Source organism: Musa acuminata, chromosome BXJ1-5 (assembly GCF_036884655.1).
Source record: "Musa acuminata AAA Group cultivar baxijiao chromosome BXJ1-5, Cavendish_Baxijiao_AAA, whole genome shotgun sequence".
Lineage (NCBI taxonomy): Eukaryota > Viridiplantae > Streptophyta > Magnoliopsida > Zingiberales > Musaceae > Musa > Musa acuminata.
The window spans coordinates 34,077,534-34,104,205 of record NC_088331.1 but is presented as its reverse complement, the minus strand read 5'-3'; the positions used below and the strand labels follow the sequence as shown (position 1 = coordinate 34,104,205).

The following is a 26,672-nucleotide window of genomic DNA, read 5'->3' as shown; positions in this document are numbered from 1 at the left end:
CAGAGAGGTGCAACTGCCCCTGACAGAGGTGGCACCGCCCAGAGGCTCAGTCTTCGAGCTCTGCCAAGCGATGCAACCGCCCTAGTCAGGAGGTGCAACCGCCTGATCCCGGAATTCCGGGAATTGATAGTTTTGAGCTCCAAATTTGAACTGGGTTGGGGCCTATAAATACCCCACCCATTCAGCACTAAGAGAGCAAGAACTTACCCGAAATCTTGATATTTTTCAGTAATTTTTAGAGCTCAAAATTATTGTAAAGGCCAAAAGTTCTCCTTCCTCTTTTCTTCCAAGTTCTGAGTTGTAAAGAGAGGAGAGAAATTTCTGTAAGGGTTGTCTCCTAAACTCGTCAAAAGGAGTGAAACTATAAGAGGGTGGTTGGCCTTCGCCTATTGAAGGAAGGCCTCTAGTTGACGTCGGTGACCTCGTCGGTGGAGGAAGCCAAAAGTGGAGTAGGTCAAGATTGACCGAACCACTCTAAATCTCGGTTTGCATTTACTTTGAGCATTTTATCTTTACTACAAACCTCCTTAATAGCTTACTGCCCTCTGTGCTTTTAACGAACGAGTTTCTAAGTTCAGAGCTTTCCGAATCTGCGTTTAGACGTAAATCGACTTTTTCGTACGATCATCATATTTCAGTTTACGTTTACGTTTAGACTTCAATCATAACTGCAAACTGCCTTCTGCGCATTTATAAAACATATCTCAAAGTTCAGTATCTTCAGAATTGACATTTAGACGTAAACTGGTTTTATCATACAAACGTCGCTTTTCAGTTTGCGCTTGCATTCTGATTTCCATCATAAACTGCAAACTGCCTTCATAGATCTACTTTAACGTCATCTCGCTTAATCTTAAGTTAAAGTAATTTAGAATCGGCTTTTACATCGAAATCGTTTTTATCAAACGAATGCAGCTTTCGGTTTTAATCGTCGAAAGATTTCGGCTGCACTAATTCACCCCTCCACCCCCCACCACCCCCTAGTGCTCTTGATCCTAACATTCATAACGTTCAAGAATTAATTCAAATTTATAACGTTTGGACCATAATGAAGAATTTTAATTATATTAAATATTTAATTTAATAATAACAGTTTCATGTATAAAGAATAAAAAACTGAAATCATTAAAATCATAATAAATGAAAAATTTCATAATAATAAATTATGAATCTTAATGAGAATAATTATATTATTATTAAATTAGATATTTAATAATAACGGTTACATATTCAACCCATTTATATTATTGTTTCGATTTTTTTCCTCGTTATAAAACAGATGACTTGATCATAGATACGATAAAAATAAGAAAACTTTTAAAATTTAACCAACATATATTTTTAGATTCAAATTATCGAAACAAAAAAAATCCCACCAATCGAGGGAAACAATAATAGGAAAAAAGAAGAAGAAAACAATCGAATTATTCTTTGTTATTACGGTGTATTTTTATGCTCGAATCATATTTATCATGTCACGTGGGTGCAGGCCTGATTGAATTAGACTAGGAAACGAGTTCTCAAAGTTTTTAAACTCATTGGAAAAGAGTAACCTGGCTTAATAATTAAAATATTTATATTTTTTCTAATAAGTATCATTCTAATATTTTTTTAGCACATCATAATATATTTTTGAACACATGCTTCACCTTGATTCTTTGTTTATTAACAGCAATTTTTCTTGACATAGTATTCATGCTATTTCTTAATATTCATCCGAAAATAATCAGAACCAGAATTCCCTGTACATCCCAATCAAAAGTAAATAGTAGTTATACCTTTCCCAATTATAAACATGCATGCAGGTTTATATGCATGTTCTTTTTGGATGATCCCAGGTTGAATGCAGTCAGGCAGCGTTTTCTGTTGTTTTATAGTATAAATATGACAAAGACAGAATAGACAATTTGATTATAGTGGTTTGACCAGATATGCTAATTTCTACCTTACCTGATATATATTTATTGTATTGGTTGGTCAAATCGTACCCCTTCTTTGTCAACGTGATTAAAATAATTGCCAAGAAACATATGACCATCATGTTGCTACTTAATTCAAAATAATAAGGCCTTTTAATCGAAATCCTCCATTTGACCATGGAACGCTGAAGCTAAAGATCAGAAGATGTTTGTGATGGAAGACACGAATATCCGTGCGAATTCTTATCTTTGTTTCATGATTACGAGCAGGATCACTCGCGCGGCAGCTGTTTGCTTGCGTCCTCCCGTGTGACGTGGACTGCCCTCACTTCCTTCCCATGTGACGACTGGCGCGTAAAACCGACGGGTCCCAAAATTAAACGTTTCGAATGGTGATTGGGCATGAGCTGACGTGGCGAGTTCTGGACGGCTTGGTGGGGCGAGCAGGCTTTTCGCAGTTTAGTCCCGGGACCCACCCGGACTTGCTCGTCGGGAGTCCATTTTTTACCCTTTTCAAGTATCCTCCCTGTTATTGGTCAAAGAAAAGGGGCCCACATTCCGGTGGGGGACCGGCAGCGCTAAAGGCGTACGAAAAGTGATTCTGACCAACCCTAGGGGTTCCCCGTGGGCCGGTTTACTAAGGGGCCGACGAGGGCGTGTCCAATTACCCGGGGGCAGGGGCGGGGTCCACTTTGCTTGGCAGGGGCGGGAGAGTTGTCGGGTACGGGAGGGGCACGGGCGGGACCCGCCTCGCTGAGCGGACATCCTCGAGCCACAGCTATCAGGGGCCCGCATTTCCGACCACCACTGCTGCGGAAAACTTGAACCAATTGTCGTTTTTGTTTGATTACCTGCCTTACCACCCAACATCCACCGACCTTTTCTACCCTCTCCCCATATGGACGGTGGATATCGCATCATCAAGTTCCGATGGGCAAACTTCTCCAGAGTCCTCGAACTCAACTGATTTCGGAACACGCTCAACGGTTTCGAGATTCGCTGTATGGACAACATAGCAGACCGCATCTTCAAACCATTGTTTACATCCAAATGGTCCTGCGAGGCGGCAATCAGATGGGGCCACGTTCCGTTGTCGGTTGACTGCTGTTCGTTCCGAGACAGCTAAACCCGGGCATTGGGAAGGAGGCCGTAATCAGGGACGAGTAACGTATCGAAACGTGGTGCGGGAGGGCGTAACGGCGCCATCGTGGGAGCCGTTACGGTCACCTCCGGATACCGGCTGGCCTTCCAATAGTGCACTCAGATGGGCCCGAGCTTGACCAATGGTCCTGCTACACGTTTCTATCCGTGGAAACGGGAGGGAAAGGCTTTTTAATTTTTAGGGCGGCTGCTGACCAATAGCCCGAGCTTGACCACAGTAGCACGAAATAGAAGAGGAAAGCTTTTCGTTTAATAAATCGGGAGGGAAAGGCTTTTTAATTTTTAGGGCGCTGTCCGTTAATAGCACGACACGGGAGCCATCCGAAGGCGAGCCGGGAAAGAGCAACGCCGTCAAGTATTTGCATTTCGAGATAGGTGGCCGTATAACGGCAACTTGACCGCCTCCGCCCTACCCGGCGCCGGTTGGGGAATTGACCATGGTTGAAATGATTGCTCCGGCATTTGACCCGAGTTAAGGTACGGAATGATCCAGTGCAATTCCAATTGCAAAAATTAAATTCAATTGGATCTGACACTTTTGTTTTCGTAGGTCCCTTTCCGGACTCCCTTCAAACAGTATGTAAGCAGTAGGTAGCACCTGGAATGTTGAATAAGATCCGAGCAAGCACTGGTCGTCGACAGTACGAGGCTCCCTGTCTCTCTCTCTCTCTCTCTCTCTCTCGCCGCTTCCGAGCTCTCTCTATGCTCAAAAGAAAAGGGGTGAGAGACGGAGTTATAGAGAGAGTTTAAGGCTGAGGATAAACGATTGTCGGAGAAGGGCGAGTGAGAGTGAGAAATTTAGGGGTTTTCTTGAGGGATTTGAAGTGGCTTCGCCGAATTAGGATTTTTCGTGTTTTGAAGGGGATCTGATAGGGTTGGATCTGGAGGCGTTCGGGGTTTCAGTTTAGGGTTTACGATGGGTTGAGTTGGTCGGATCATCGGTGTCTGTGGCAATTGACGAGTTGCGCTGGGTGCTGGTGAGTTCGGTGTGGTTTGATGGCGTCGTCGGAGGTGTCGGTGAAGGGTAGTAGAGGACGAGGGGAGGGCTTGCCGTCGGGGTGCAGCGAGCCGCACGAGGCAGCCCCTATGAGGGATGACGATGAAGAAAGGAGCCTGGGGCTCTCCGGCGGCGCAGCCGTCCGAAAAGGTAGGTTCCATGCCGGTTTTCTGGCGGTGGCCGAAGGCAGTTGCGCTGGCTCTCTATTTGTAGGGTTTTCGGTTAGGTTTTGACTTCAGTGTGGTTTCACTTGCAGATTCGGAGGATGCGTTGTACACGGAACTATGGCATGCTTGCGCCGGCCCTCTGGTGACGATTCCCAGAATAGGGGAGAAGGTCTTCTACTTCCCGCAGGGGCATGTGGAGCAGGTGAGATGCGGGAGTCTTGGCAAAAGTCATATGTCCCCGAATTCCACCTAAAAATCACCGTTGCTTGGGGGGTTTCCCCCTTGACGTTTTGGGGGCATCACTTTCCGTTCGCGTTTTCGTGAAGGTTCTCGTTATCTCCATTTTTGCTGGTCTGTTGTGGTGTTTTAGGTAGAAGCCTCAACGAATCAGGTAGCAGACCAGCAGATGCCGGTCTATAACCTTCCATGGAAGATCCTTTGCCGGGTTATGAATGTCGACCTGAAGGTGCTCTTCGTCGAACACCCATCTTTTGCAGTAATCTTCTTCCTTGTATTCCGTTCTAATCTTTGGAGGGTATTTCTTGGTTGATAGGCCGAGCCGGACACTGACGAGGTATATGCTCAGATAACGTTGCTTCCGGATCCAAAGGTATGTCTTCAAGGCCCAAGCATTTTGGGTACTTCTGGTTTCGCTCGCTGTGGATGTTACTTGAGATAGACGGGAACGTAGATTCCTTCTTTGTTGAAAAAATACAATACGAGTGGTGGCATTTAAGCAGGACGAGAATACCGTGACACTTGCACCGCCACCGCCACCGCCACCGCCACGGCCTCATGTGTATTCCTTCTGCAAGACGCTGACCGCGTCGGACACGAGCACTCACGGTGGATTCTCAGTGCTAAGACGGCATGCTGATGAGTGCCTTCCTCCACTGGTCAGATTTTTAGTCTGCTTTTCTCGTTCCTGTGGAAGGTTTTGCCTTTTGTTGAATATCTGGATAGTGATCAGGATATGAGTCAGCAGCCGCCTAGTCAAGAGTTGGTGGCCAAGGATTTGCATGGAGTGGAATGGCATTTCCGACACATCTTTCGCGGTAAGCCAATATTATAACTTGACAGGCCTTCGTATGTGGATTTTTCCTTGAATTTATGGGAATCTCTCTGTCCTTTCTGGATCTTATGGTTTTAAAGGTCGTAGTTCTTGTGTTGTTTAAATGTTTGAATGGACTTTTTTGCCAGTCTTGACGACCAAATGATTGTGGTTCTTAACTAGTTGAAAATGTGCAGACTACAATGTTAAATTCCTTAATGTTGGCTCATAAATGGTGCTCTTTTGCCTATTTCCTGTAGGTGGCTAATCTTTGTTCTCAGATGAGCTAGACTTGTTGATTGCAAATGAAATCACCATAACATGTTTCTTTTTTGGAGTTCTATATGCTGAACCTGAAAGCTAACTACATCTTTTTCTGGTTATTTTCTTCGCTCTAGCTAGTTTGCCACAGACTTAATAATCTGCTCTGTTGTCTTTGAACTAGGTCAACCACGAAGACACCTGCTTCAAAGTGGATGGAGTGTTTTTGTTAGTTCTAAAAGGCTTGTTGCTCGGGATGCTTTCATCTTTCTAAGGTCTGTTCATGTTAAACTTACCACGCTGACATTTTCAGTTCTTTATGTCTTGTGCTAAGTGATTGTTCCATGGTTAAGCAGAGGGGAAAACAGCGAACTGCGTGTTGGTGTGAGACGTGCACTGAGACAGCAGACTAATGTTCCATCCTCGGTCATATCCAGTCACAGTATGCACTTGGGTGTCCTTGCTACGGCATGGCATGCTGTCAACACTGGAACCATGTTTACTGTTTACTACAAACCACGGTATGTAGACTATGTATAATGGTCACATGGATTATTTCACAACAATAAGGCAATTACAATGCATATTTAGAGCATTGAGGGAAATTACCAAAGGGGATGCAAATTTCATTAGTTTTCAAGCGGCTTCTGTTGATTGTAGTGCTAACCTGTTGGATACTTGATTTATTTATTTATTCCATGTGGTTACTCTGACAGGATGTGTCCAACTGAATTCATTGTTCCTTTTGATCATGTGGATTCTATCAAGAGCAACCATTCTATAGGGATGAGGTTCAAAATGAGATTTGAAGGTGAAGAAACCCCAGAACAGAGGTATCAGCAGGCTATATTTTCATATCAATTTATAGATACAGTTACGTTAGGATCACTTAAGTAAAATGACAATCATTTCTGATCTATAAAAGTTTTGATACCTAAAGGTTCACCGGCACCATTGTTGGCATAGGAGATGCTGATCCAAGCAGGTGGACTGGATCAAAATGGAGATGCCTCAAGGTAATTTATCATAGAGGCATCTATTATTGTTATTGCTCAAGATTAATTGAGTGATACTGTGTTTTAATTTTAGGTACGATGGGATGAGGCCTCTTTGATTCCTCGTCCAGAAAGGGTGTCTCCATGGAAAATCGAACCTGTTCTGACACCTCCACCCAACCCTGGTCCTATGCCTAGGCCAAAAAGGCCTCGGACAAGTAATGTTCCTTCTTCCCCTGATTCATCCGTTCTAACAAAAGAAGGTAAAATATGGCTTCTATAATCCTATTATGACATGCATTTCGAGTAAAACTTAACTATCGTAACATGCTACTCAGCTGCTTCCAAAGCAGACCCTTGCCAATCCCATGAAGTCTCAAGGGTCTTGCAAGGTCAGGACATGATGGCCTTTAGAAGTACTTTTGCAGATAGCAATGAGTCAGATACTACTCAAAAGCCTATCATGTGGTTGGTGCGTGATGAAAAGATAAATGATGTTTCTGCTCTGAGAAGATTAGTATCAGAGAGGTGGATGCACACAAAGATGCATGAACAAACATACACTGATATATTATCAGGTTTCCAACCTGGTGATTCTAGTGGGTTTCACTCACCAGGTGATAAAAATCTTTTGAAGTCTCATTTCCAAGATCAAGGAGCCAAACATAACTGTTCTCCTGGCTCACGGTCTTTGATGCCTCCAAATTCAAATTTTAGTATTGGTGAATGCAACCTGAAGATGACTCGTGTTGTTGAGTTGTCTTATCAGAAACTTGGAAGTTATAGATATGACATGCAGGGAGTTCATACTGAACTGCAGGAATTAGGAGGTGATCGGCACTCAGAAAATTGGCTACCACGGTTTCTGCAAGATTCTCGAACAGAGAACATGCCACAAACTAGGGTCGTGAAACCTCAACCACTAGCACCATCCCAGAATGATGTGGTGAAGTCCAAAGGAAATAGCGGTTGCAAGTTATTTGGGTTTCACTTAAACAGCAAACCTGTAACATCTGTTAGTACCACACTGACAAATGGTGATACAGAGAAACCTAATCAGGTTTGTCAACAGGCTCCTAAAGATGTTCAGAACAAACTGCAAGGTGGTTCAACCAGGAGTTGCACCAAGGCAAGCTTTCCTTTTTTGCTTAATCAATTTGAGACATATTCTTTTTATGTTCTTTTTGTTTCTGACATCAGTCTTTGATATATGCTATATTGCGGAGGTAATTGTTTCATGCTCTATATCCTCATTATCTTTCTACACTATGGCTATAACCTATGTTGTAGCCTGGGCTGACTTTGTTTTGAAAGATGTAACCCATGTTGTCTTATGTGATTGTCATTGCCAGTTATTTTTTTTGGTACCATAGAATGTAGGTTTTCCTGTCAATATAAAATAAGAAGTATTAATGCAGACAATATTGACAGACCAAAAGAAGTTATTGCCTTTATGCCTTATCAAATAACTTGAGAAAAAACAATCTTTGAGTCTGGAGCATGCTTCATGAAACAAATTCTGAATATAAAAGAACCTTAGAGGTTTTGGTTGACATTTGTGAATATCCATAACCACACTTGAGGTTTCTGGTTCAAGAAAAGGTTGAACAAATTGATTCATAGAACACATAATGGTACCAAATTTTAAATCAAATTTTCCTATTGTAGTTACTCAAAGCTACATTTCCTTCGTGCTACATTCTTATCCTTAATTTCTAGAGTTACTATTGCCAGCCATTTATGATGCTGAACTATCATGAGAATATGGTAGAATTCCTGGAGTAATCAACTTCCATGACCTAAATGTAGCAAGAACTTAACCAGATTATTTTCATTTCAGGTGCATAAGCAAGGTATTGCACTTGGTAGGTCTGTTGATCTTTCCAAGTTCAGTGGTTATGATGAACTGATTGCTGAACTAGATCAAATATTTGATTTTAAGGGTGCACTACTTGCTCCCAACAAGAACTGGCTTGTTGTATACACTGACAATGAAGGTGATATGATGCTTGTCGGAGATGATCCCTGGAAGTAAGTGTTTGTATTTACTTTTTTCCTGCTTTGCTTTATTTTGGCACAGCTTAACTACTAGGTGGCTGACTCAGTGTTTATTGCAGTGAATTCTGTAACATGGTTCGTAAGATTTATATCTACACTCGAGAGGAGGTCCAGAGTATGAACCCAGGAACATTAAATTCTAGACTCGAAGAGAGTCCAGCCACTTCAGAAGAAAATAGTTCTGGCAAAGAAACAAACGGCCCTGTGCATGGTACTAATCGTGAGAATTCTGAGGGCTGTGCTGAGTTGTCACGGTATGTGGATCTCTGGTCCTGAACTCATCTTTTGTTCAAATAATTTATTTGGCTATTTTTGGCTGTCATTTTCTCATGCTACTAGGTTGTGTTATTAAATTGATAGTTGCATCGATGGTGCAGCAGAGCTTCCTCTCCTTTGAGCTATTGTTTACTAAAAAGACCATCTCATTAACTAATTTCCATAAATTATGATGATGACAAAACACACTTGCGGACTGATTGTTCTGTTTAATTTTGAGCATCCTTTTGTTTTCAGATGATTGGAACCTATAGGGACTTAAGTTTCTAGTCTCTGTTGCCTTGTGCAGGTCTCTTGAAGATGTGAAGCCAAAAAAGTTGGACGTAGCTTTCTGTGATGGTTCCAACATATGAGATACTTTCTTATTCCTACAGTTTTGATGGTATTGTAATTTTTTGCTCTCAAAGTCTCTTGTGATATATATGTATATATGCTGGATGGCACCTACCTTGTAAATAGCTTGTCAGATTATAGTTGTAAGTCTAACTTATATATATCCATTTGCCCCTTCTGTGCAATCATTCTAAAAAGAACAAGCTTGTAAACTCTGCCTGGTTCAATCAGAATTCTACCAAGTACTAAAGCGGTTGTTCCTGCATTGTAAATTGTGTATTGTAAACGCCTAATTCTAGTCCCATGCTGTATAACATAATGCTTGTGATCTACTGGTTGATGCTTGGTGTCAATTTGCTGAAGTTTCCAAGACTACTGGTTCAGACTCCAGCTGACATTTCTTGGATATTTACTCATGGTGCAACCTAGAGTTTGGTCACCGGTGGGGTTTTGGTTTGACCAGCACAACAGAGATGGATATTTGTCATGTTGTAGACCATGTTAAGAGGAACAAATAAAGGAACAATGTACTTTGTACACCCATCTTCCCAAATATTGGCTTTGTGAAAGGTGCGTTGGATTTGTTGGCTCTAAAAAATTGAAGACCGCGTTTAGGGTTTCCATTTTGTATCCTAGTTAAGAAAATTGGTGATCAAGCTCAACAAGGACTAGGGAATCTCGTCCCGGAAGCGAAGCTGGATTGCTGGGTGTATAAATCGCAGACAGGAAGACCTCTGTACTTGCCTTCAACAATCCAAGGTGGGTTCTAACCTAAAGACCTTTCCTGGTCCTGTGGGCACGACAAGCTCCTGTTAGCTCTGGTGACTGTCGAGACGTATTATCTGCAGTGCTGCCGCTTGTGGCTGGTTGGCTGGCGGCCGGTGACTGTAAATTTGCGTAACGCAGAAGGATGAGATCGAATTTGCCATTCATGTCTGGCCAAGGTATGCAAACCCTGACTCGCCTATGAAATCCACCTTAAAATTGATGTCCTATCTAATATGTGCATGCATCGAGGGAATCAGTAGCTACAATTCTTGGCTGCACCTTGTCCCTTTTCACCAAAACACGGCACAAGTGGGGGTTTTTACTGAGCAATGGCACTGGAATGTTGCACAAGCGAACAAACAATACTATACGAGAGTGGAAGGGCATGAACGATAACTTGTTTGTATGTGTTCTTGATAGAATGCTTGCTTCGCATTTCAGGGTAAAGATAAAAAATAAAGACAAACTAGGCAAAAATCTTCCAAGAATCCGTCTCCCATGTCTGCGTGCATGTGTTTTTAGCAAATGCACTAGAGATTACCATGTGGATGGATGTTTACAATCGGATAACCTATGCTTGTTTCATTTCAATGAATATTTGACCTACGGATATGGAAAAGAATATCTTTTTCTAAACTAGCATAATATCTTTAAATGGGAGGAAAAGCTTGCAAGTTCTATAGATAATGTGAAAGTTTATGAAATCATGTGAAAATTCATATTCATGTTGGTTATGGAAAATGAGGACCATGTACCTTTTTTTTGTTTGTTTGTGGGTGTGTGTGTGTAGAATCTGTTACTCGCAGCAGGAACTCCTGATCTTTCTACATTTTGTCCGAAGATATCTGCAAATGTGATGTCATTGGTGATTATAATAAGGAAACAATATTGAATGCAACATACTTCAAAAGAGAAAGCATATTCAAAAGTTAAGACCACTGCAGAATGGAAAGAGGATAAATATATAGACACTCGAGTTCATTCTGGTCTTCACGAGGTACGAGCGTTAAGGATACCTTCGTCTACGCGCAATGAGCAAGCACATGGCGTTTCAACAAATGGTTGAAGAGTGCCACCAACTTTTCCTACAATCTGATCTCCGTCTCCTCCCACATCATCAAAATGGACTAATCCAAAAAGAAATTACTCAATTATCTTGATTGATCTCATATTCACATAGCATTAAAACAAAATTTTGAGGAATGTCAGAAGTCTCCCTACAATCAATCCTATCTCAATCTGCTACCTCATCATCAAAATCGACTAATCCTGAACTCTCGTCAGATCCAATATTTCACATCGCATTTCCACGAATTATTGAGGAATACCACCGAGTTTCCTACAGTCCGATCTCAATATACTACCACCTCATGGAGACGAACTAATCCAAGATGAAACTAGCGGGATTCTTTTGTCAGGTTCAATAGACACTTAGCATTTCAACAAATAGTCGAGGAATGCGTCTAATCTTCCTACAATCCAATCTCAATATCATACATCATCATCAAATTTGAGTAACTCAAGACGAAACTAACGGGATTCTCTTGTTGTCAGATCTAATAATTACATGGCATTTCAACGAATACTTGAGGAATACCATCAAGCTTCCTACAACCCCATCTCCATATTCTACCACACTCTCTGAATTAATCCAAGATGAAAATAGCGGGATTCTTTTGTCAGATTTAATATACGCATGGCGTTTTAACAAATAGTTGGGGAATGCCACCAAGCTGCCGATCTTAACATCTTACCGCATCATGAAATTTTAGTAACCCAAGATGAAGGTAACGGGATTCTCTTGTCAGATCTGCTCTACGCATGGCATTTCAACAAACAGCTGGCGAATACCCTGAATCTTCCTACAAGCTGATCTCAATATCTAACCACACCATCGAAATTGATCAAACCCAAGATGAAACCAACCGATTCTTCCCCAGTTCAAAAATGGATCCAGGAAAACGACATAAAAAAATAAAACATTTACCCAAAAGAAATTCTTAAAACCCTTCAAAAGAATTCATCAAGAACAGTAGAAATATCAACACAGACCATATATCTGGAGATCAAGCAATTCGCACCTGGAAGTGGAAACGAAACATCGGAGCTCTCTCTCTCTCTCTCTCTCGCTCGATCTTGAAGTTGGAACCGCGCGCGTAGCGAAAACAGAAGGAAACTGACGGAGCCGATCCTGCCAACTTGGGGTTCGGTTTCAAATACCGATGTAAATGAATCGAATTGGGATTCAAATTGCGCAAAATTTATGTATACTTTTCCTATTGACATTTCTATAAAACGGGTTCGAGTCGTGTTTCTTACGGCTCGACCCAACCCGCTTCAGTATTTTAGTAAAGAACGTAAAAGAGCAATAGGCTCTTGACCCGATCCACGACTTATATCGGGTCAATATGATCTATAATTAAATGTGTTAAGTCATTATTTTGATTAGTCAAAATTAAAGTGATCCAATTAAAGTAAAGTTATTTGACTAAGGGATATAATTGTTATGAAAATTAATTGTGTGAATAACATCATGTTCCTAACTTAATGACGAGATAAGTTAGGAATATGAAACTCTTGAGGCATAATTACAGATTCATCAATTATGAATACAATCATAATTGTAGATTCATGAGTTATAACTATAAATAAGGTTATGGTCCCCGGTTGCAGTACCAAATGAAGTTTTCTCTTCACTCGTCAAGGAGAAATCTAAAGTTCTTAAACGTACTCTGTAATTGGAAGACCAAATCACCGATCAATTCATAAAATACTCTAATGGATTCATCAGGTACGCTTCCGTATTAATATGTTTATCAATTATTGTAGGATTTCATGCATATTTTAGTGGATTAAATAAGTTTTATGGAAATATTCTTAATCCATTATTTTGGATCTATAAAGTATGTTTTTGAATCAAAGATGAAGGTTTTGATTCTATAAAACAATTGTTTGATCCATATGATATGTTAAAAGAACCCCAACAAGTGGTATCAGAGCCATCCTATAATGATTGATGAACATTTAAGCTTATTTTCTCATGAATTTTAATGATGTTTTCATCAATAAAGTAATTTGGTTCTATCATCGTTGGGAAAGATGATAGTTTTATGTAATCATGCTATTTTGAAGTGATTTGGTTCTATTATCGTTGGAAAAGATTATGGATTTATGTAATTATGCTACAGCATGCTTCATATTCAATTCAATGTCTGATGTAATATCAGTTTAATTCATATTCAATTCAATGTCTGATGTAATATCAGTTTAATTTTGGATTATCTTTTCCACTTCGTGTCTTTTCCTATTCATCAATATGCAAAAATTCATTTTTGCACTAAAGCATAAATTTCCCAAATTCTTTTTGGATTTTATCTAATTAATATGAATTTAATTAATTAGATATTGTTGTAATATTATGTTAGTTTAATAATATTGTTGTAATATTATGTTGGATTAAACATAATATTGGTTCTATAAAGTTGTTTGTTGACATAAATTGAATGATTTATATGCTTTAAATATTTTAGTCAACAAATTAAGATCAAGCCAATTTGACTAATATGGTCTAAATTCAATTAATGATTGTTTAATATTAGATTGAGTAATTTAATATATGAAGTCGCCAAAGTGACCTCTCATATATAACATTTCTCGTGAAAATATTAAATGTAGTGTGTATTTACATCCATGCGGTAATTATCCGACCCAAAGGAAGGTTAATAACTGGCAGGATTTTATACATACTTGTAATGGTAAATACGTGATAATTATAAAGTTATACATGTAAATGATAAATCAATCCAAAGATGGGTTTTTCATTTGACATACCTTATTATCAGTATTTGATCATTACAACAAGACTACCACTAGCAATTAATATTGAAGTCCAAAGACAAGATATTAATGTTGCACTTGGTATCTTGCGATGGGTTAAATCATTATTTGAATTTACTTAAGTTTATGGTAATAAATATGAGCATAATTTCTGGTTATCTATTGTTCTCTTATTTAGGTTCTCTTATAAAAATATATGCTAACCTCAATTCAGTACTGGTTTTAAACGAAACCAACTTTAAGGGCAAGAAAAGAAAATACAAATATGGAAAGAATGAGGCTGATAAGGACCCAGTACAGAAGAAACAAAATAAGGATGATACTTGTTTCTTCTGCAAGAAATCTGGGCATTTAAAGAATGACTGTGCTAAATATCATGCTTGGCATGCTAAAAAGGGAACATTTCTTACTTTGGTTTATTCAGAAATCAATTTAACTTTAGTACCTAGAAACACTTGGTGGTTAGACTCCGGTGCAACAACTAACATCAGTGTATCAATACAAGATTGCCTAAGCTACCGAAGGCCTAATAATGCTGAGATAAGCATTTATGTGGGGGACGGAAAATCGGTAGATGTGGAAGCTATAGGCACATTTAGATTGTTATTGTGTACTGGATATTATTTGAATTTGAAAGACACTTTTGTTATACCGTTGGTTAGACGGAACTTAATTTCTGTTTTTTATTTGGACAAATCTGATTATTCTTGTTCATTTGGAAACAATCAGTTTACTTTGTCTTTAAATTCAAATATGATTAGAACTGGTTCACTTATGACTTATGACAATCTATATTTACTTGATACTATAGCATCCTATCATGAAACCTTGAATGCGGAATTGCGAGGTACTAAATATAAAATTGAAAATTCTGGTATATTATGGCATAAACGTTTGGGTCATATCTCTAGAAATAGAGTTGAAAGACTTGTGTCAGATGGGATTCTTGATCCCATTGACTTATCAGGTCTAGATGTTTGTGTTGAATGCATTAAAGGTAAATAAACTAAACCTAGGAGATCAGGTGTATATAGAGCTACAGACGTCTTAGAATTGATACATACAGATATTTGTGGACCATTTCCTACACCTTCATGGAATGGTCAACAATACTTCATATCATTCATAGACGATTACTCTAGATATGGATACATGTATCTAATACATGAAAAATCTCAATCAGTGTCCTAAAAGAAATTTGAAAACTTAAGAAATGCATAAGATTCCCTATGCATCAACTATAGGAAGTCTAATATATGCACAGATTTGTACGCATCCGGATATAGCGTACATTGTTGGAGTGTTAGGCAGATACTTAAGCAATCCTAGAATGGATCATTGGAAGGCTGCTAAAAGAGTCATGAGATATTTAAAGAGGATAAAAGATCATATGCTCACATATAGGAGATTAGACCATTTGGAGATCATTAGGTATTCTGACTCCGATTTTGTTGAATGCCAAGACAGTAGGAAATCCACTTCGGGCTACATTTATATGTTGGCTGGTGGGATGATTTCTTGACGTAGTGCCAAGCAATCTCTTATTGCTTCTTCCACTATGGCAGCGGAATTTGTAGCATGTTTTGGGGCATCCAATCATGGAATTTGGCTGAGAAATTTTGTCACAGAGTTGCAAATAGTATAAGGGATTGAAAGACCACTAAAGATATACTGTGACAATAAATTAGCTGTTTTATACTCTAATAACAATAGGAGCTCGACTAAGTCAAAGCACATTGATATCAAGTTCCTAGTTGTGAAAGAAAAGGTACAAAGTAAATAAATTTCTATAGAACACTTAAGAACAAACTTTATGTTGGCAGATCCTCTCACAAAAGATGTACCACTCAAGGTTTTTCATGAGCATACTGCTCATATGGGTATATCAGAATTTGAGGAAACTTCAGTTTAGTGGGAGCCTGTCATATGTTTGTTGTATGTTCTATGCCAGATTCTGTATTTGTACAGACATTTTCTGATCAGAAATAAAGCTTCAGTTTATTATACTTTGTACATTATGGCTATTAAAGTTATTAATGATCTCATAAAGATAAAGTTAGACTAGTTGAAAATTGACATGTACAGATCACAATTTTCATGCTACACATTTCATAATTGATCTATGTCATTTGGTTATGTTAATATTAGTGATCATTGATGGGTTTAGCTATGATTGATATAGCGAAGATCGCTTTGGTCCTATATTAATATGACCAATGGACGAGATTGTTTTATATGTCCTGTTTAAATAATGGCAACAGTTTTGAGCTCATAAAGTATAGCACATTTATAAGGATACAAATGTGACTCAGTGGGAGATTGTTGGAATTTTAAGGGTCACACATGTATAATTAAATGTGTTAAGCCATTATTTTGATTAGCCAAAATTAAAGTGATCCAATTAAAGTAAAGTTATTTGGCTAAGGGACATAATTGTTATGAAAATTAATTGTGTGGATACCATCATGTTCCTAACTTAATGACGAGATAAGTTAGGAACATGAAACTCTTGAGGCATAATTGCAGATTCATCAATTATGAATACAATCATAATTGTAGATTCATGAGTTATGACTATAAATAAGGTTATGGTCCCCGGTTGCAGTACCAAATGAAGTTTTCTCTTCACCCGTCAAGGAAAAATCTAAAGTTCTTAAAGGTACTATGCAATTGGAAGACCAAATCACCGATCAATTCATAAAATACTCTAATGGATTCATCAAGTACGCTTCCGTATTAATATATTTATCAATTATTGTAGGATTTCATGCATATTATAGTGGATTAAATAAGTTTTATGAAAATATTCTTAATCCATTATTTTGGATCTATAAAGTATGTTTTTGAATCAATGATGAAGATTTTGATTCTATAAAACAATTGTTTGATCCATGTTTGATATGTTAAAAGAACCCCAACATCTCTCAAACCAGCCATCCACTACAATGGATCAATTCCTTGATCCGTTATGTAATTAGCATCTAAATCCATGTATGACCTTCATAGTTAGTTACACATAGGTCCTCCCTTCTCTTAAGTCCACAGTTGGAACTCTTTGTTTTGACATTTTATGCATCGGTTATCCTTTCGTCTTCCATAGCAATCCATTTGCATGTGTACAAATGTATAAATCGTATTACGTGGGAGTTCCTTATAAAGTCGTATCATTATCAATAGTTCTGAATAATATAAAGTAGCTAACAGTACAGTACTGAATCATAAAAAGGACCAGCTTCAGATACCCTTCAATTCTTATGATGAGTCCCTCTACTAGTCTATCTAAATTAAATGCCTTGTCCCTTATGATAAACATTATAAATATGAGTTCCTAGTGCATATCTATCAATCAAAGTCAACAAATTAATGCTGCTGCTTTTTTGATTTAATGTCTAGTTGATGGTGTGCAAACATCCAAGAGGAAGAAGACAATAATATTGTGTGATGGTCATTCACATCACTGTCGCCTCTGAAGCCTGCATGAGAACTCTGAAACACGAATGACACTACACCAGTTGAGCTTATTTTTTGCAGAATACTCTTCTTTAGTTTTCTAAAAGACTGGTACGAATGCATCCATGCAGAAGAATCCAAAACCTAAGACACAACTTCTTTTGGTACTTGGATCACTGTCGCCTCTGAACCTAAATAAAAGCTTAAGCAGTCTTCCAATTGTTTGGGAGACCAGAGAATACATCCAAATCAGAAGAAGCCAATGAAAACAGTCTTGTGGTATTTATATCACTGATGGCTGAATGCGTCCAAGCAGAAGAAGCCAAGAAAAGCTACGAGACGTTCATGGAATAACAGAAGCTGAGACCCAACTAGGAGATAAATGAACTGCAAGTAAGCATCAACAGCTGGATGGAACAGGAGGAGATGAGACATCAATGTTCTGCACCAGATTCAGTTCTTGGTGAACAGGTCCTTTGCTTGCAAACATATGGATTATTTCTGCATGTTTTGGCCACCATATAAGACCAAGAAACATTTGGCATTTAAGACCAAAGAGACGAAGAGTTACTTCTACACAACTTAGAAATTATGTCCAATCTTGAATCTTACCACCCTCATTTCCTTTCATTTCTAATTATTGTACCATGTTTTCTTTTGTCATTTTTATGAGGATGACTAATAAGTACAAAAGGAATTTTATGGAATGCTATATCTGATGGCAGTGAGAGACATTTATAACAAAGTAGAAGAGAAGAATTATGGAAACATCAGCATACATCTAACAAAGAGAAAGAATCAGTGACAGACAAGAATCTTTCAGTAATGACAGCTTGGACTGAGAACGATGATGACAACATGACATGAGTGAAAGGATTAATGAGATTGTATCAAGATGACCACAATTCATACCACAGCATATCATTCACGCTATGATGCAAAAGATATCAAAGAAAAGCTTTTGTTTTCTTTGGTTCATATAGAACATGGAAGCTAAATAGACAGGAAGGGAGAAGGAAAATTGTTACATAGTTAAAAAAGCAAGACAATCTTTCGCTAATCTAAATCAAAACACAAGCAACTGACTACCGATGCACTCGACTACAGGATTATATGTGACTTCAAAATTATAAGAAACAAAAATAGAGATTTCTGCCGAGACAATTATCCAACGATACGACTTTTATTCCATACAAGAAAGAGTGGGAAACTGTTATCTGATTACAGAACTAGCTTTAAATAAGTGCCAGTCGGCACCTTCCTCAAGTTGCAGGACACATTCCAAATAACCTATAAAGTGCTAATATGACCATCCAATTCATTACTGCTTTTAAGATGATTTAGGAAAAGGAAGCCATTTGATGCACCACTGGGATTAATGCAATTGCTGTCTCTCCTTTGATTCCTCACAACATAGTATTGTCATAGCCTGCAGAATGCAAGAGAACTGCCTTGATTTCTTCTGGCAGAACACCAGGACCCTCTTTGCATCGCTGAACAAGGGCAAAAGAAAACTTCAGTTGTCATTGATGAAACAAAGAGGAGGCAATTAACTAAGAATCAACAATCTAATGCAACATAGCCAAGCAACTGTAATGAGCTTTGCTGGAGATACAAGAGGACAAGATATCACACCTCAGCTCGGAAAACATCTAGGGCAAACCCATTGAAACAGCTGATGACAGCCTGCTGGATGTCAAGCCCAAGGCCATCAAGTGCCCTCATAGTGGAGAGCAATAGACCAGGCCTACGAGCACAAAACATATGAATGTTAACTGCTCGGCCTTCTCTTACCCTGACCTCAACCTACAAAACACACAATATCGATCAGTTTGCATCACATAACAACATAGTGAATCTTCTAGACAAGACTCCAGTCTCATAAAATTGTCAACCAAGCTTTTTCAGATTTATTCTGAGCTCAAGCATCAAGTTCTATAGGGAATTGGAAGCAGCTATCTGATTTTTTAGAAAATGACTATGGCTTTGCACACAATTCAGATCATTATTAAGTAATCATAACTCAGAAACATGGATGCACTTCAAAGCTAAGCTTCATGGTCTCATCGTGATGCAACTACTAAGGTAAAAGATTCCACTTGGAAATTAGGCTTCATGACGTAAGAAATAGGTACTCAATATTGCTTATTATAGTTGACATCAGGTCCACAACTAGTTATCAGATTGCCAGTATCTTTTCTGAAGCCTTGTTGATTAATAAAAAGCAGGATTTTTCAGGGTTACCATGATGAGGAAGGAAGAAAAGTTTCATTCTATTACGATAATTAAGGCTGGAAAAATGATTAAGATATTGGAGAGTAGATAAAATAAAGCAGGCACAAACACGAGCTGGTTGACTATTTGGGCTTGGCAAAGAACTCGGGCAGAGCTCCTCCTTCACACGGCACGATAGAGTGGGTAGTGTTGGAGTCAGAGGGTGAAAGCTTGTCCCACTAGTAAGAGGCATTGAAGAACTGGAAGGTGCTGATTCAAGTTCATTGTGAAGGTCATTGATCCTTTGCAAAAGCTCCTTCAAGTACTCAATTGCATCACCAAGAATGGAAGCTCTGTCCATCTACAAGGATAAGAAGAATTAGTTACACTAAATTCTTAATGATGCAAATAACAAGATGACATCTTCCTTGAACAATTCAGAAAGATGTTAAAAATTTTCCAATACTACTACTACTACACAAATGTTACGATTCGTCGATGATGCAGAACCAACATATGCCCATATATGAAGGCATCCACTTTTACCTTTGAACACTAGATGTTAAAATGAATTATTTGTTCTGTTTAATGTGGCTTAGGAGCACCACAAATATATCGTTACTTGTCAGCAATCACAACATAGACCTTTTATTCATAGCACAGCGGTGCTTTAAAACAGCTAAATAATTGCACTGAAAAATGGAGTGGGTAAGGTTCTAAAACATTACTAGAAAAAATGGCACTGAATTATAAAAGAACAAGCAAAGCATCACCTAAATAATCACTGAGCCCACAAACCATCACAAGGAACAAAAGGTTCAAGTTTCTAATGAACCAACCCATAGGAATCATCTGATACCATCAACCAAGCAGAAAAAAGAAGACATTTTTAAGCAAATGATGATCGCATAAACATACTTAATTGCAAACAAGGATGGCTGCAAATTTGCTCTTGAAGAATTGGTTTCAGGATACACACAACTGAGTAAGTCAAAAAGTATTGGAGAACTTCTAACAAAGAACTGTAGGTGATGAAGATTTCACCTTGCTGATCTTGGGAACAACAGATCTAAGCATGTAAAGCCGGTCATTGAGCTTCTTCCTTCTCCTCCTCTCGGCCATCAAGTTCTTTGCAGGGAGGCCCTTCTTCTTCCCCTTCTGGTCTCCACCACCTGCTGTCACTGTGCTGTTGGCAATCGAGTTGCTACCCCCACCATCGCCCTTGGCATTATCCTCGTCCTTGGCATTCTCTACCGCAACTTCATCCGTGTCATAGTTCAATCCTGACGCGTCGACGCTTCCGTCGTCCATCTCCTCGTCCTCATTCCCCTTCCTCTTCTTCTCGTTCTCTTCTTCCAAAGCAGACTTGCTACCGTTACCCTGTCCCGCTCCTTCCGAGCCCCATAGCCCCAAGAAGCCACCTTTTTTGCCGGCAGCCGCTGGATTCTGGCGGAGAGCGGCCGCCGCCCGTTTCTGGAACAGAGTCGGCTGCGCGCCCACAGGAGGGAAGATCTCCAGAGGCCTCAGCAACTTAGACCGGTTGAGAAATGGAGAATTGTCGAAGTTGTCGAAGCCCATGGAGCCCACGGCGACACCGGAGATGGAACCATCACAGTTTTCGGATGGGAGCAGCAGACGACTACCGGCGAATTCAGCTCCGGAGCTCAGATCGGGACAACCAAGTTGCTCACCCGCCACCATTCCAGCGAAACCAAGGATTCCTCCCCCACCGCCGCCGCCGCCGCCTCTGTTCATCAAGACGCGTGTATTAGACACTTGGGGAGCCGGAAGAAAACCCGGAGCGTCGCACCCTAGATCAAGCCCGGCGTCGAAAGGATTCGAACAAACAGCGCCGAAGAGAGAAGCAAAGGCGGACTTTGCGGGGAAAAAGGGCTGGCTTTGATCGAGGTCGTCGACGACAGGGAGCAGCAAGGCCTCGTGCGGCTTCGGGTTCGAGGGAAAGGCTACGTCTCGATGCGCCTGGAAGACTTCGAAGGGGTAATGGGCGGCGGTAGACGTCGCGGGGTTGGAAGTAGCGCCGCCACCCAAGTACCAGTCGTCGTCGAGCATGGACTTGAAGCTGGGGAGGCCGAGCTCGTCCTTGCTCTCGCCCATCGCTTCCCCGCTGGCGCTGGGCGTGTTTGCTCTCGTCCACGACGCAGCGTCCTCCTCCTCGCCTCCATCTTCAGCCCACACGACGCCGTGGATCCTCGAGAGCATGGCTTCTTTCTTCTCCCTCCCCCAGTATCCACCTTAAGTTGGAGAAGAAGTCAGACAGAGCTTGTGTTCAAGCTTCTTTCTCTTCCGCTTCAGAGATCGCGCTCCATCTGGAAGATGCCGATGGGTAAGGAAACGTTACACTTATGTGTTCGAACGGCGACGTGGCGTGCTCGCCTTTGGTACACTGCCCCCTGTCGCCCGCCATTATTACTGCGTTTGAAGTCCCAAAATACCCATTGGCCAAAAGACACTGTTTTTACTCTTCTACTGCCGCTGTCACCAGCTTTGTTCGATGGCGATCACTGTCACCATGTCTTCTGCTTCCGATCGATATGTGTTGTGCATGACATGGGGCTTCTGAAACCCGTCGAGCTGTCATCTCACCTCATCATCTCATCACGCAACCCATTGTAGGGCTTTTACTGGATGGAATTGGGATTCAAAGAGACTGTTTTTGGCTACAAATGATCTAATCTGATGAGGATCAAGGGAACAAAGACAATACAGAAGGACACAGTTTCCTTTTGTCTGGCCATCACATGGAACCAGGAACACCACCCATGCAAAGAACAAATGTTTGTACCTTCATTTCCGTTGATGCCAGCATCTTGTCATAGAAAACTGCTACTAGTCTAAGCTGAAACATACGCTGAAAGTTATGCCAAATGGGACTTATCATCCCCTACAACCTTCATCAGGAAAAGAGAACAGGACTACACCATATATACGACAGTCAATCAGATTCAGCAAATCAAGTGACTTCCTAGGCTTAGCTATGCTTCGATTAGTTAGCTGGAGAGATTGGACAAGATGCATCTAATCATATCCTAGTATGTGATTGCTAAACATTTATTGTTGCAGGAAAAAATTAAAGATAAGAGAGAGAACAAAGAGAGGCTTTTGAAGGGGCAATGAGAGGGCAGTGATGTCTTTGTATGTGCAAATGGACCACATTTGTTATTCTCAGAATGAAGGTGGGTAAATTAACTTGAGGAAGCTTTGGAGCTTTATAGTCTCTCTCCCTGGTAAATGAACGTACCACCCGAGTTGGATGGTAGAGAGACAGGGAGGTGGGGCTGTGCTTTAACGGCCGGAAGAGGTCCCTCGCAAGGCGCCATTAATGGCAGAGAGAGAGAGAGAGAGTAAATGGGAGAGAGAAAAACGAGGGGAGGAAGACAAGACTCCCGTGATCGCGTCTGTTCAACTTGGATCGGTTACCTTCGCTTTCATGCGGCTCTCTTACTGTGGTGATGGGGGTCTGCTGCTGCCAAGTTCGGTTAATGTGTCCATGCGCAGTTAGCTGCATGTAAGCAGTTCACAGGGCGTGCTTCTTATGTGTTTGCGAACAGAGGGAAAACTTGCACCACGGTAGCTGGTTTGACATTCTCTCCGATAACGATGAGATAGAGATTATACCATGCTAAGATAGATATATGTCTCGGCAATATAAGTTAACTTCAAATATATATTATTGGATTCAGCCCAAGTAGTTTGGACAATTGGATCTTTTGAATTAATTAAAAAAAAAAAATAAGAAAGGCACGCAGTTGAGGGCAACAGCGAAGCGAACGTGAGCGACCGTGCAGCGAGAACTGTGGTGGCGCACAATGAGAGAGAAAATTAGGTAATCATATGATATGATTAAATTGAACTCATCAAATTATCTCACTTGGGATGATTCAAGCACATTCGAAGACAAGGAGCCAACCAACAAAAAAGTTACTAACTACGCTTTAATGGCACTTGACGATGTGGTAAGTAACTCAATACAAAATGATAAATTAAATAGATCTATTTATGAGAAACCCAAGGTAAAATGGGTATGAAGCATTTTAATGTGGACAGATTAATCGAATTAGAGATGTTTAAAAAGGAAAACTTGCTACTATATAAAACCTTAGAAAAATTTGAAATATGAAGTAAATCCTTAAACGCGATCCTTGCAAAAAGGGATCATGTTCATAAAAGAGATGAATCGGCTTTGTGAGTAACACTCATCAAAAGCCAACCATCTTTATTAAAGACTCAACTTTATATGTTTCACATCGAAACAAATGTAACTTTTATTATAAATGTCAATTTAAGAGATATAGTTCACATAAGTTAATTTAGGTCCCTAAAGAAACCTTAAATAACTCAATGCAAAATGATAAGTTAAGTAGATCTATTTACGAGGATCCCAAGGTAAAATGGGTACCCAAAAGAAAACTCACTTTCTTGTAGATATGTTTATTATCATAAGTTAAGAGCAAAATGATATTTTGATAATGGATGCTCAAGGTTTATAACCAGAGATCCAAAATACTTTATAAAGCTCTCTAACCAAAACAATAAAGGAAAGATTGTTAGAATTAGAACTATCGGTAATAAAATGATTTTAATTGAAGATGTTTTATATTCAATAAAATCATGCTTGATAATTAAATGATATAATGGTTATTTGAAATATTATGTTTTGGAATTACGTGTTACACATTTGATCTCGATGATTTTTGTGATAAATCTTATTTTTTTATGATGCATATTTTTTATTTGGTATAAAAGACAAAGACATGCTTGTATGAAATAAATCACAAACTCATAAAAAAGGGGGAATGCATTATTCTTGAAAATATTTCTATCCCTAAAATCTTATTTAGTTTTCAATAAGAGATTAATCAATATATTTATATAATTTTGAATCTCTTGAAAGTGATGATTTGATTATTTGAATTTAAATAAGTTTTTATCCTAATCATGATCTTGATTTCTCAATATTTGATGCTTGACATTTTTTAATCAAGATGTCTTATTTGATCTCTTATTTTTCTTCTTGCCATCTACTAAAGAGTAAAAGTATCCAAATGAATCATGGTTCTTCAATGAGTTCCTCTTTTATATTTTTCAGATTTCTCAATTTTTAAAAATTGAGTCTTCTTTTTCGAGATCATTTAACTTTTATTCATTCTCTTTGCAATTCACAAAATAAGAGATTTGATTCATGGATCATTGGTATATTTGATCTTTTATGGACCGATCATTTCTATAAGAATCCTTCCTCCTTCTATTTATGAAAGTAAAACTTCGAAATGAATTGATATGATATTTATGCAAATGAGTGTTTGTACCACATAATGATTGTCATCTTGCTTGTCTCAAAAGAAAAGGAAGCAAGAGTACTTGCTTGCTACGTCTCAAAAGAAAAGTAATAATGCTAAACAAAGAAAACAAATAGTGATAACTTGAGGAAAACAATACACCAACGGTAGCACCGCCAGTACGCACTACTTATATGTAGTAGCACCGCCCAACTGACAATACCATCGCTCACAACCCTGCCCTATAAAAACCCAAGTTTGGTCCGACGGTCGAACCGCCCCTAAACCTTCCTCCACCTCTCCTCCACCCCTCTAAACCCTTCTCCACTTCTCATTCTCCTTGCTCTTCCTCTAGAAACCCAATAAAACCCTTCTCTTCTATAAATCTAAGGATCAATCTCAACTCTCTAAGAAATCACTACAAGGGTAATCTTCAAAACCTTTCTCTCAATTTATTGATAGATCTTGCTTCTTATATGTAGTTCTCTCATTGATAATATATGTAGCCTCATGGCATCTAGAAGATCCTTAAAGGACAAAGGAAAAAGGAGATTATATGAAACATATGATTTCATACTCTTTGATTCCTCTCAATATGCCCTTAAATTCTCAACCTTTGAGTCTAGAAGTGTACATAAGAAAAAATATGTAGATATAGAAGAATTGAGTAATTTAGAACTAATTCAATGATTTACTAACTTAGATATCCTTTCAATTCTTCAAATAAGTGAACACATTTATCCTAGATTTGTTCGTTTGTTTTACAACAACTTATGTGTGGATAAAAACGATAGAATGTCCACTTATCTCTTAGGGCATCACATACCCATTACAGATAGTATAATTTATAATCTTATAGGAATTCCAAAAAAAAGAAGAGGTTGCTACTTTAGAGGATAATGAGACATTGAATCAGTTGGGATTACATATTCTGAGGTGTTAGACACTATCTTTGATAATCTAAATTTGTCTATCATTCTAAAAAGCTATGAATATTTGCTACCCTTTAGCACAAAATTGCTTCATCATATCGTGATAAGTGTTCTACTTCTAAAACAGCACTATCTTGATGAAGTTAGTCAAATGGAATTAGGAACCATGTATTAGATTATGGTATAAAATGATAATAGTTTTAGATATCTTATATGACAAAACATGATCGAAGAGATTGCTACTTTAGAGGTTGCTACATATAGAAATTCATTATTTTATAATCTTATAGGAATTCAAAAAAAAAAAGATGAGGTTGCTACTTTAGAAGATAATGAGACATTGAATCATTTGGGGTTATATATTCTGAGGTGTTATGTACTATCTTTGATAACCCAAATTTGTCTATCATTCTAAAAAACTATGAACATTTGCTACCTTTTAGCACAAAATTGTTTCATCACATCGTGATAAGTATTCTACTTCCAAAATAATATCATCACGATGAATTTAGTCAAATGGAATTAGGAACCATATATTAGATTACGGTAGAAAATAATAATTATTTTAGATATATTATACGACAAAATATGATTGAATTATCAACAAAGGATATGATGCTTCGATATGATGGCTTGATTACTAGAGTAATCCATGCACATGACATAGTCGTTCTACTAGACGAAAAAACCTTAAAATTAGATATATTTAATATCATAAATAAAAACATGTTAAGAAAATTGAGATATATAGTAAGAAATGAGGTTTGGATTAGATTATCTAGGAGGATTGATCCTCTCTCACCTGAACCTTAGAAACACCTATATAAAGGGAAAGTCAATCTCCTCGTACTAGTTCCTTGAAGGCAACATCTCTAACATAGCCAACACCCTCCTCATCTGTCGATTCCATAGTAACTCGACTAGATTGAATTGAACTACGTCAAGATCAAATATTA

The 26,672-nt window shown here is 38.9% G+C and overlaps 2 protein-coding genes across 5 annotated transcripts; one reads left to right on the top strand and one right to left on the bottom strand.

The window, feature by feature from the left end:
• Nucleotides 1–3,717: 3,717 nt before the first annotated feature.
• LOC135674147 (auxin response factor 23-like) lies at nucleotides 3,718–9,483 on the top strand. 3 transcript variants are annotated; one of them, XM_065183662.1, is made up of 15 exons: nucleotides 3,718–4,227; nucleotides 4,334–4,446; nucleotides 4,615–4,710; nucleotides 4,798–4,854; nucleotides 4,985–5,140; nucleotides 5,215–5,299; nucleotides 5,741–5,831; nucleotides 5,913–6,077; nucleotides 6,273–6,389; nucleotides 6,497–6,572; nucleotides 6,646–6,769; nucleotides 6,890–7,680; nucleotides 8,392–8,582; nucleotides 8,669–8,863; nucleotides 9,175–9,483. In XM_065183662.1, the coding sequence occupies exons 1-15, from the start codon at nucleotides 4,077–4,079 to the stop codon at nucleotides 9,236–9,238; spliced, it is 2,472 nt and encodes an 823-aa protein (XP_065039734.1). In that variant the 5' UTR covers nucleotides 3,718–4,076; the 3' UTR covers nucleotides 9,239–9,483. The 3 variants fall into 3 exon arrangements, with proteins under 3 accessions (XP_065039734.1, XP_065039733.1, XP_065039732.1); XM_065183661.1 differs by having other exon boundaries at nucleotides 6,646–6,814; nucleotides 6,905–7,680; XM_065183660.1 differs by having other exon boundaries at nucleotides 6,646–6,814.
• An 8,954-nt stretch (nucleotides 9,484–18,437) lies between these two features.
• On the bottom strand, nucleotides 18,438–21,825 carry LOC135674146 (transcription factor ICE1-like). Of its 2 annotated transcripts, XM_065183659.1 has the most exons (5): nucleotides 21,298–21,825; nucleotides 20,532–21,234; nucleotides 19,618–19,848; nucleotides 18,909–19,079; nucleotides 18,438–18,766 (listed from the first exon to the last, which is right to left on the bottom strand). In XM_065183659.1, the coding sequence occupies exons 1-5, from the start codon at nucleotides 21,705–21,707 to the stop codon at nucleotides 18,680–18,682; spliced, it is 1,602 nt and encodes a 533-aa protein (XP_065039731.1). In that variant the 5' UTR covers nucleotides 21,708–21,825; the 3' UTR covers nucleotides 18,438–18,679. The 2 variants fall into 2 exon arrangements, with proteins under 2 accessions (XP_065039731.1, XP_065039730.1); XM_065183658.1 differs by having other exon boundaries at nucleotides 20,532–21,825.
• Nucleotides 21,826–26,672: the final 4,847 nt, after the last annotated feature.

Bases quoted from the DNA above. Each gene is read 5' to 3' on its own strand.
- LOC135674147 (XM_065183660.1), top strand. From the start codon at position 4,077: ATGGCGTCGTCGGAGGTGTCGGTGAAGGGTAGTAGAGGACGAGGGGAG. The intron at 4,711-4,797 runs GTGCTCTTCGTC...CTTGGTTGATAG, and splicing joins TTATGAATGTCGACCTGAAG to GCCGAGCCGGACACTGACGA. The intron at 8,583-8,668 runs GTAAGTGTTTGT...TGTTTATTGCAG, and splicing joins GTCGGAGATGATCCCTGGAA to TGAATTCTGTAACATGGTTC.
- LOC135674146 (XM_065183658.1), bottom strand. From the start codon at position 21,707: ATGCTCTCGAGGATCCACGGCGTCGTGTGGGCTGAAGATGGAGGCGAG. The intron at 19,849-20,531 runs GTGAAATCTTCA...TTATCCTTGTAG, and splicing joins TTGTTCCCAAGATCAGCAAG to ATGGACAGAGCTTCCATTCT. The intron at 19,080-19,617 runs GTTTGTGCCTGC...TGTGTTTTGTAG, and splicing joins CAAATAGTCAACCAGCTCGT to GTTGAGGTCAGGGTAAGAGA.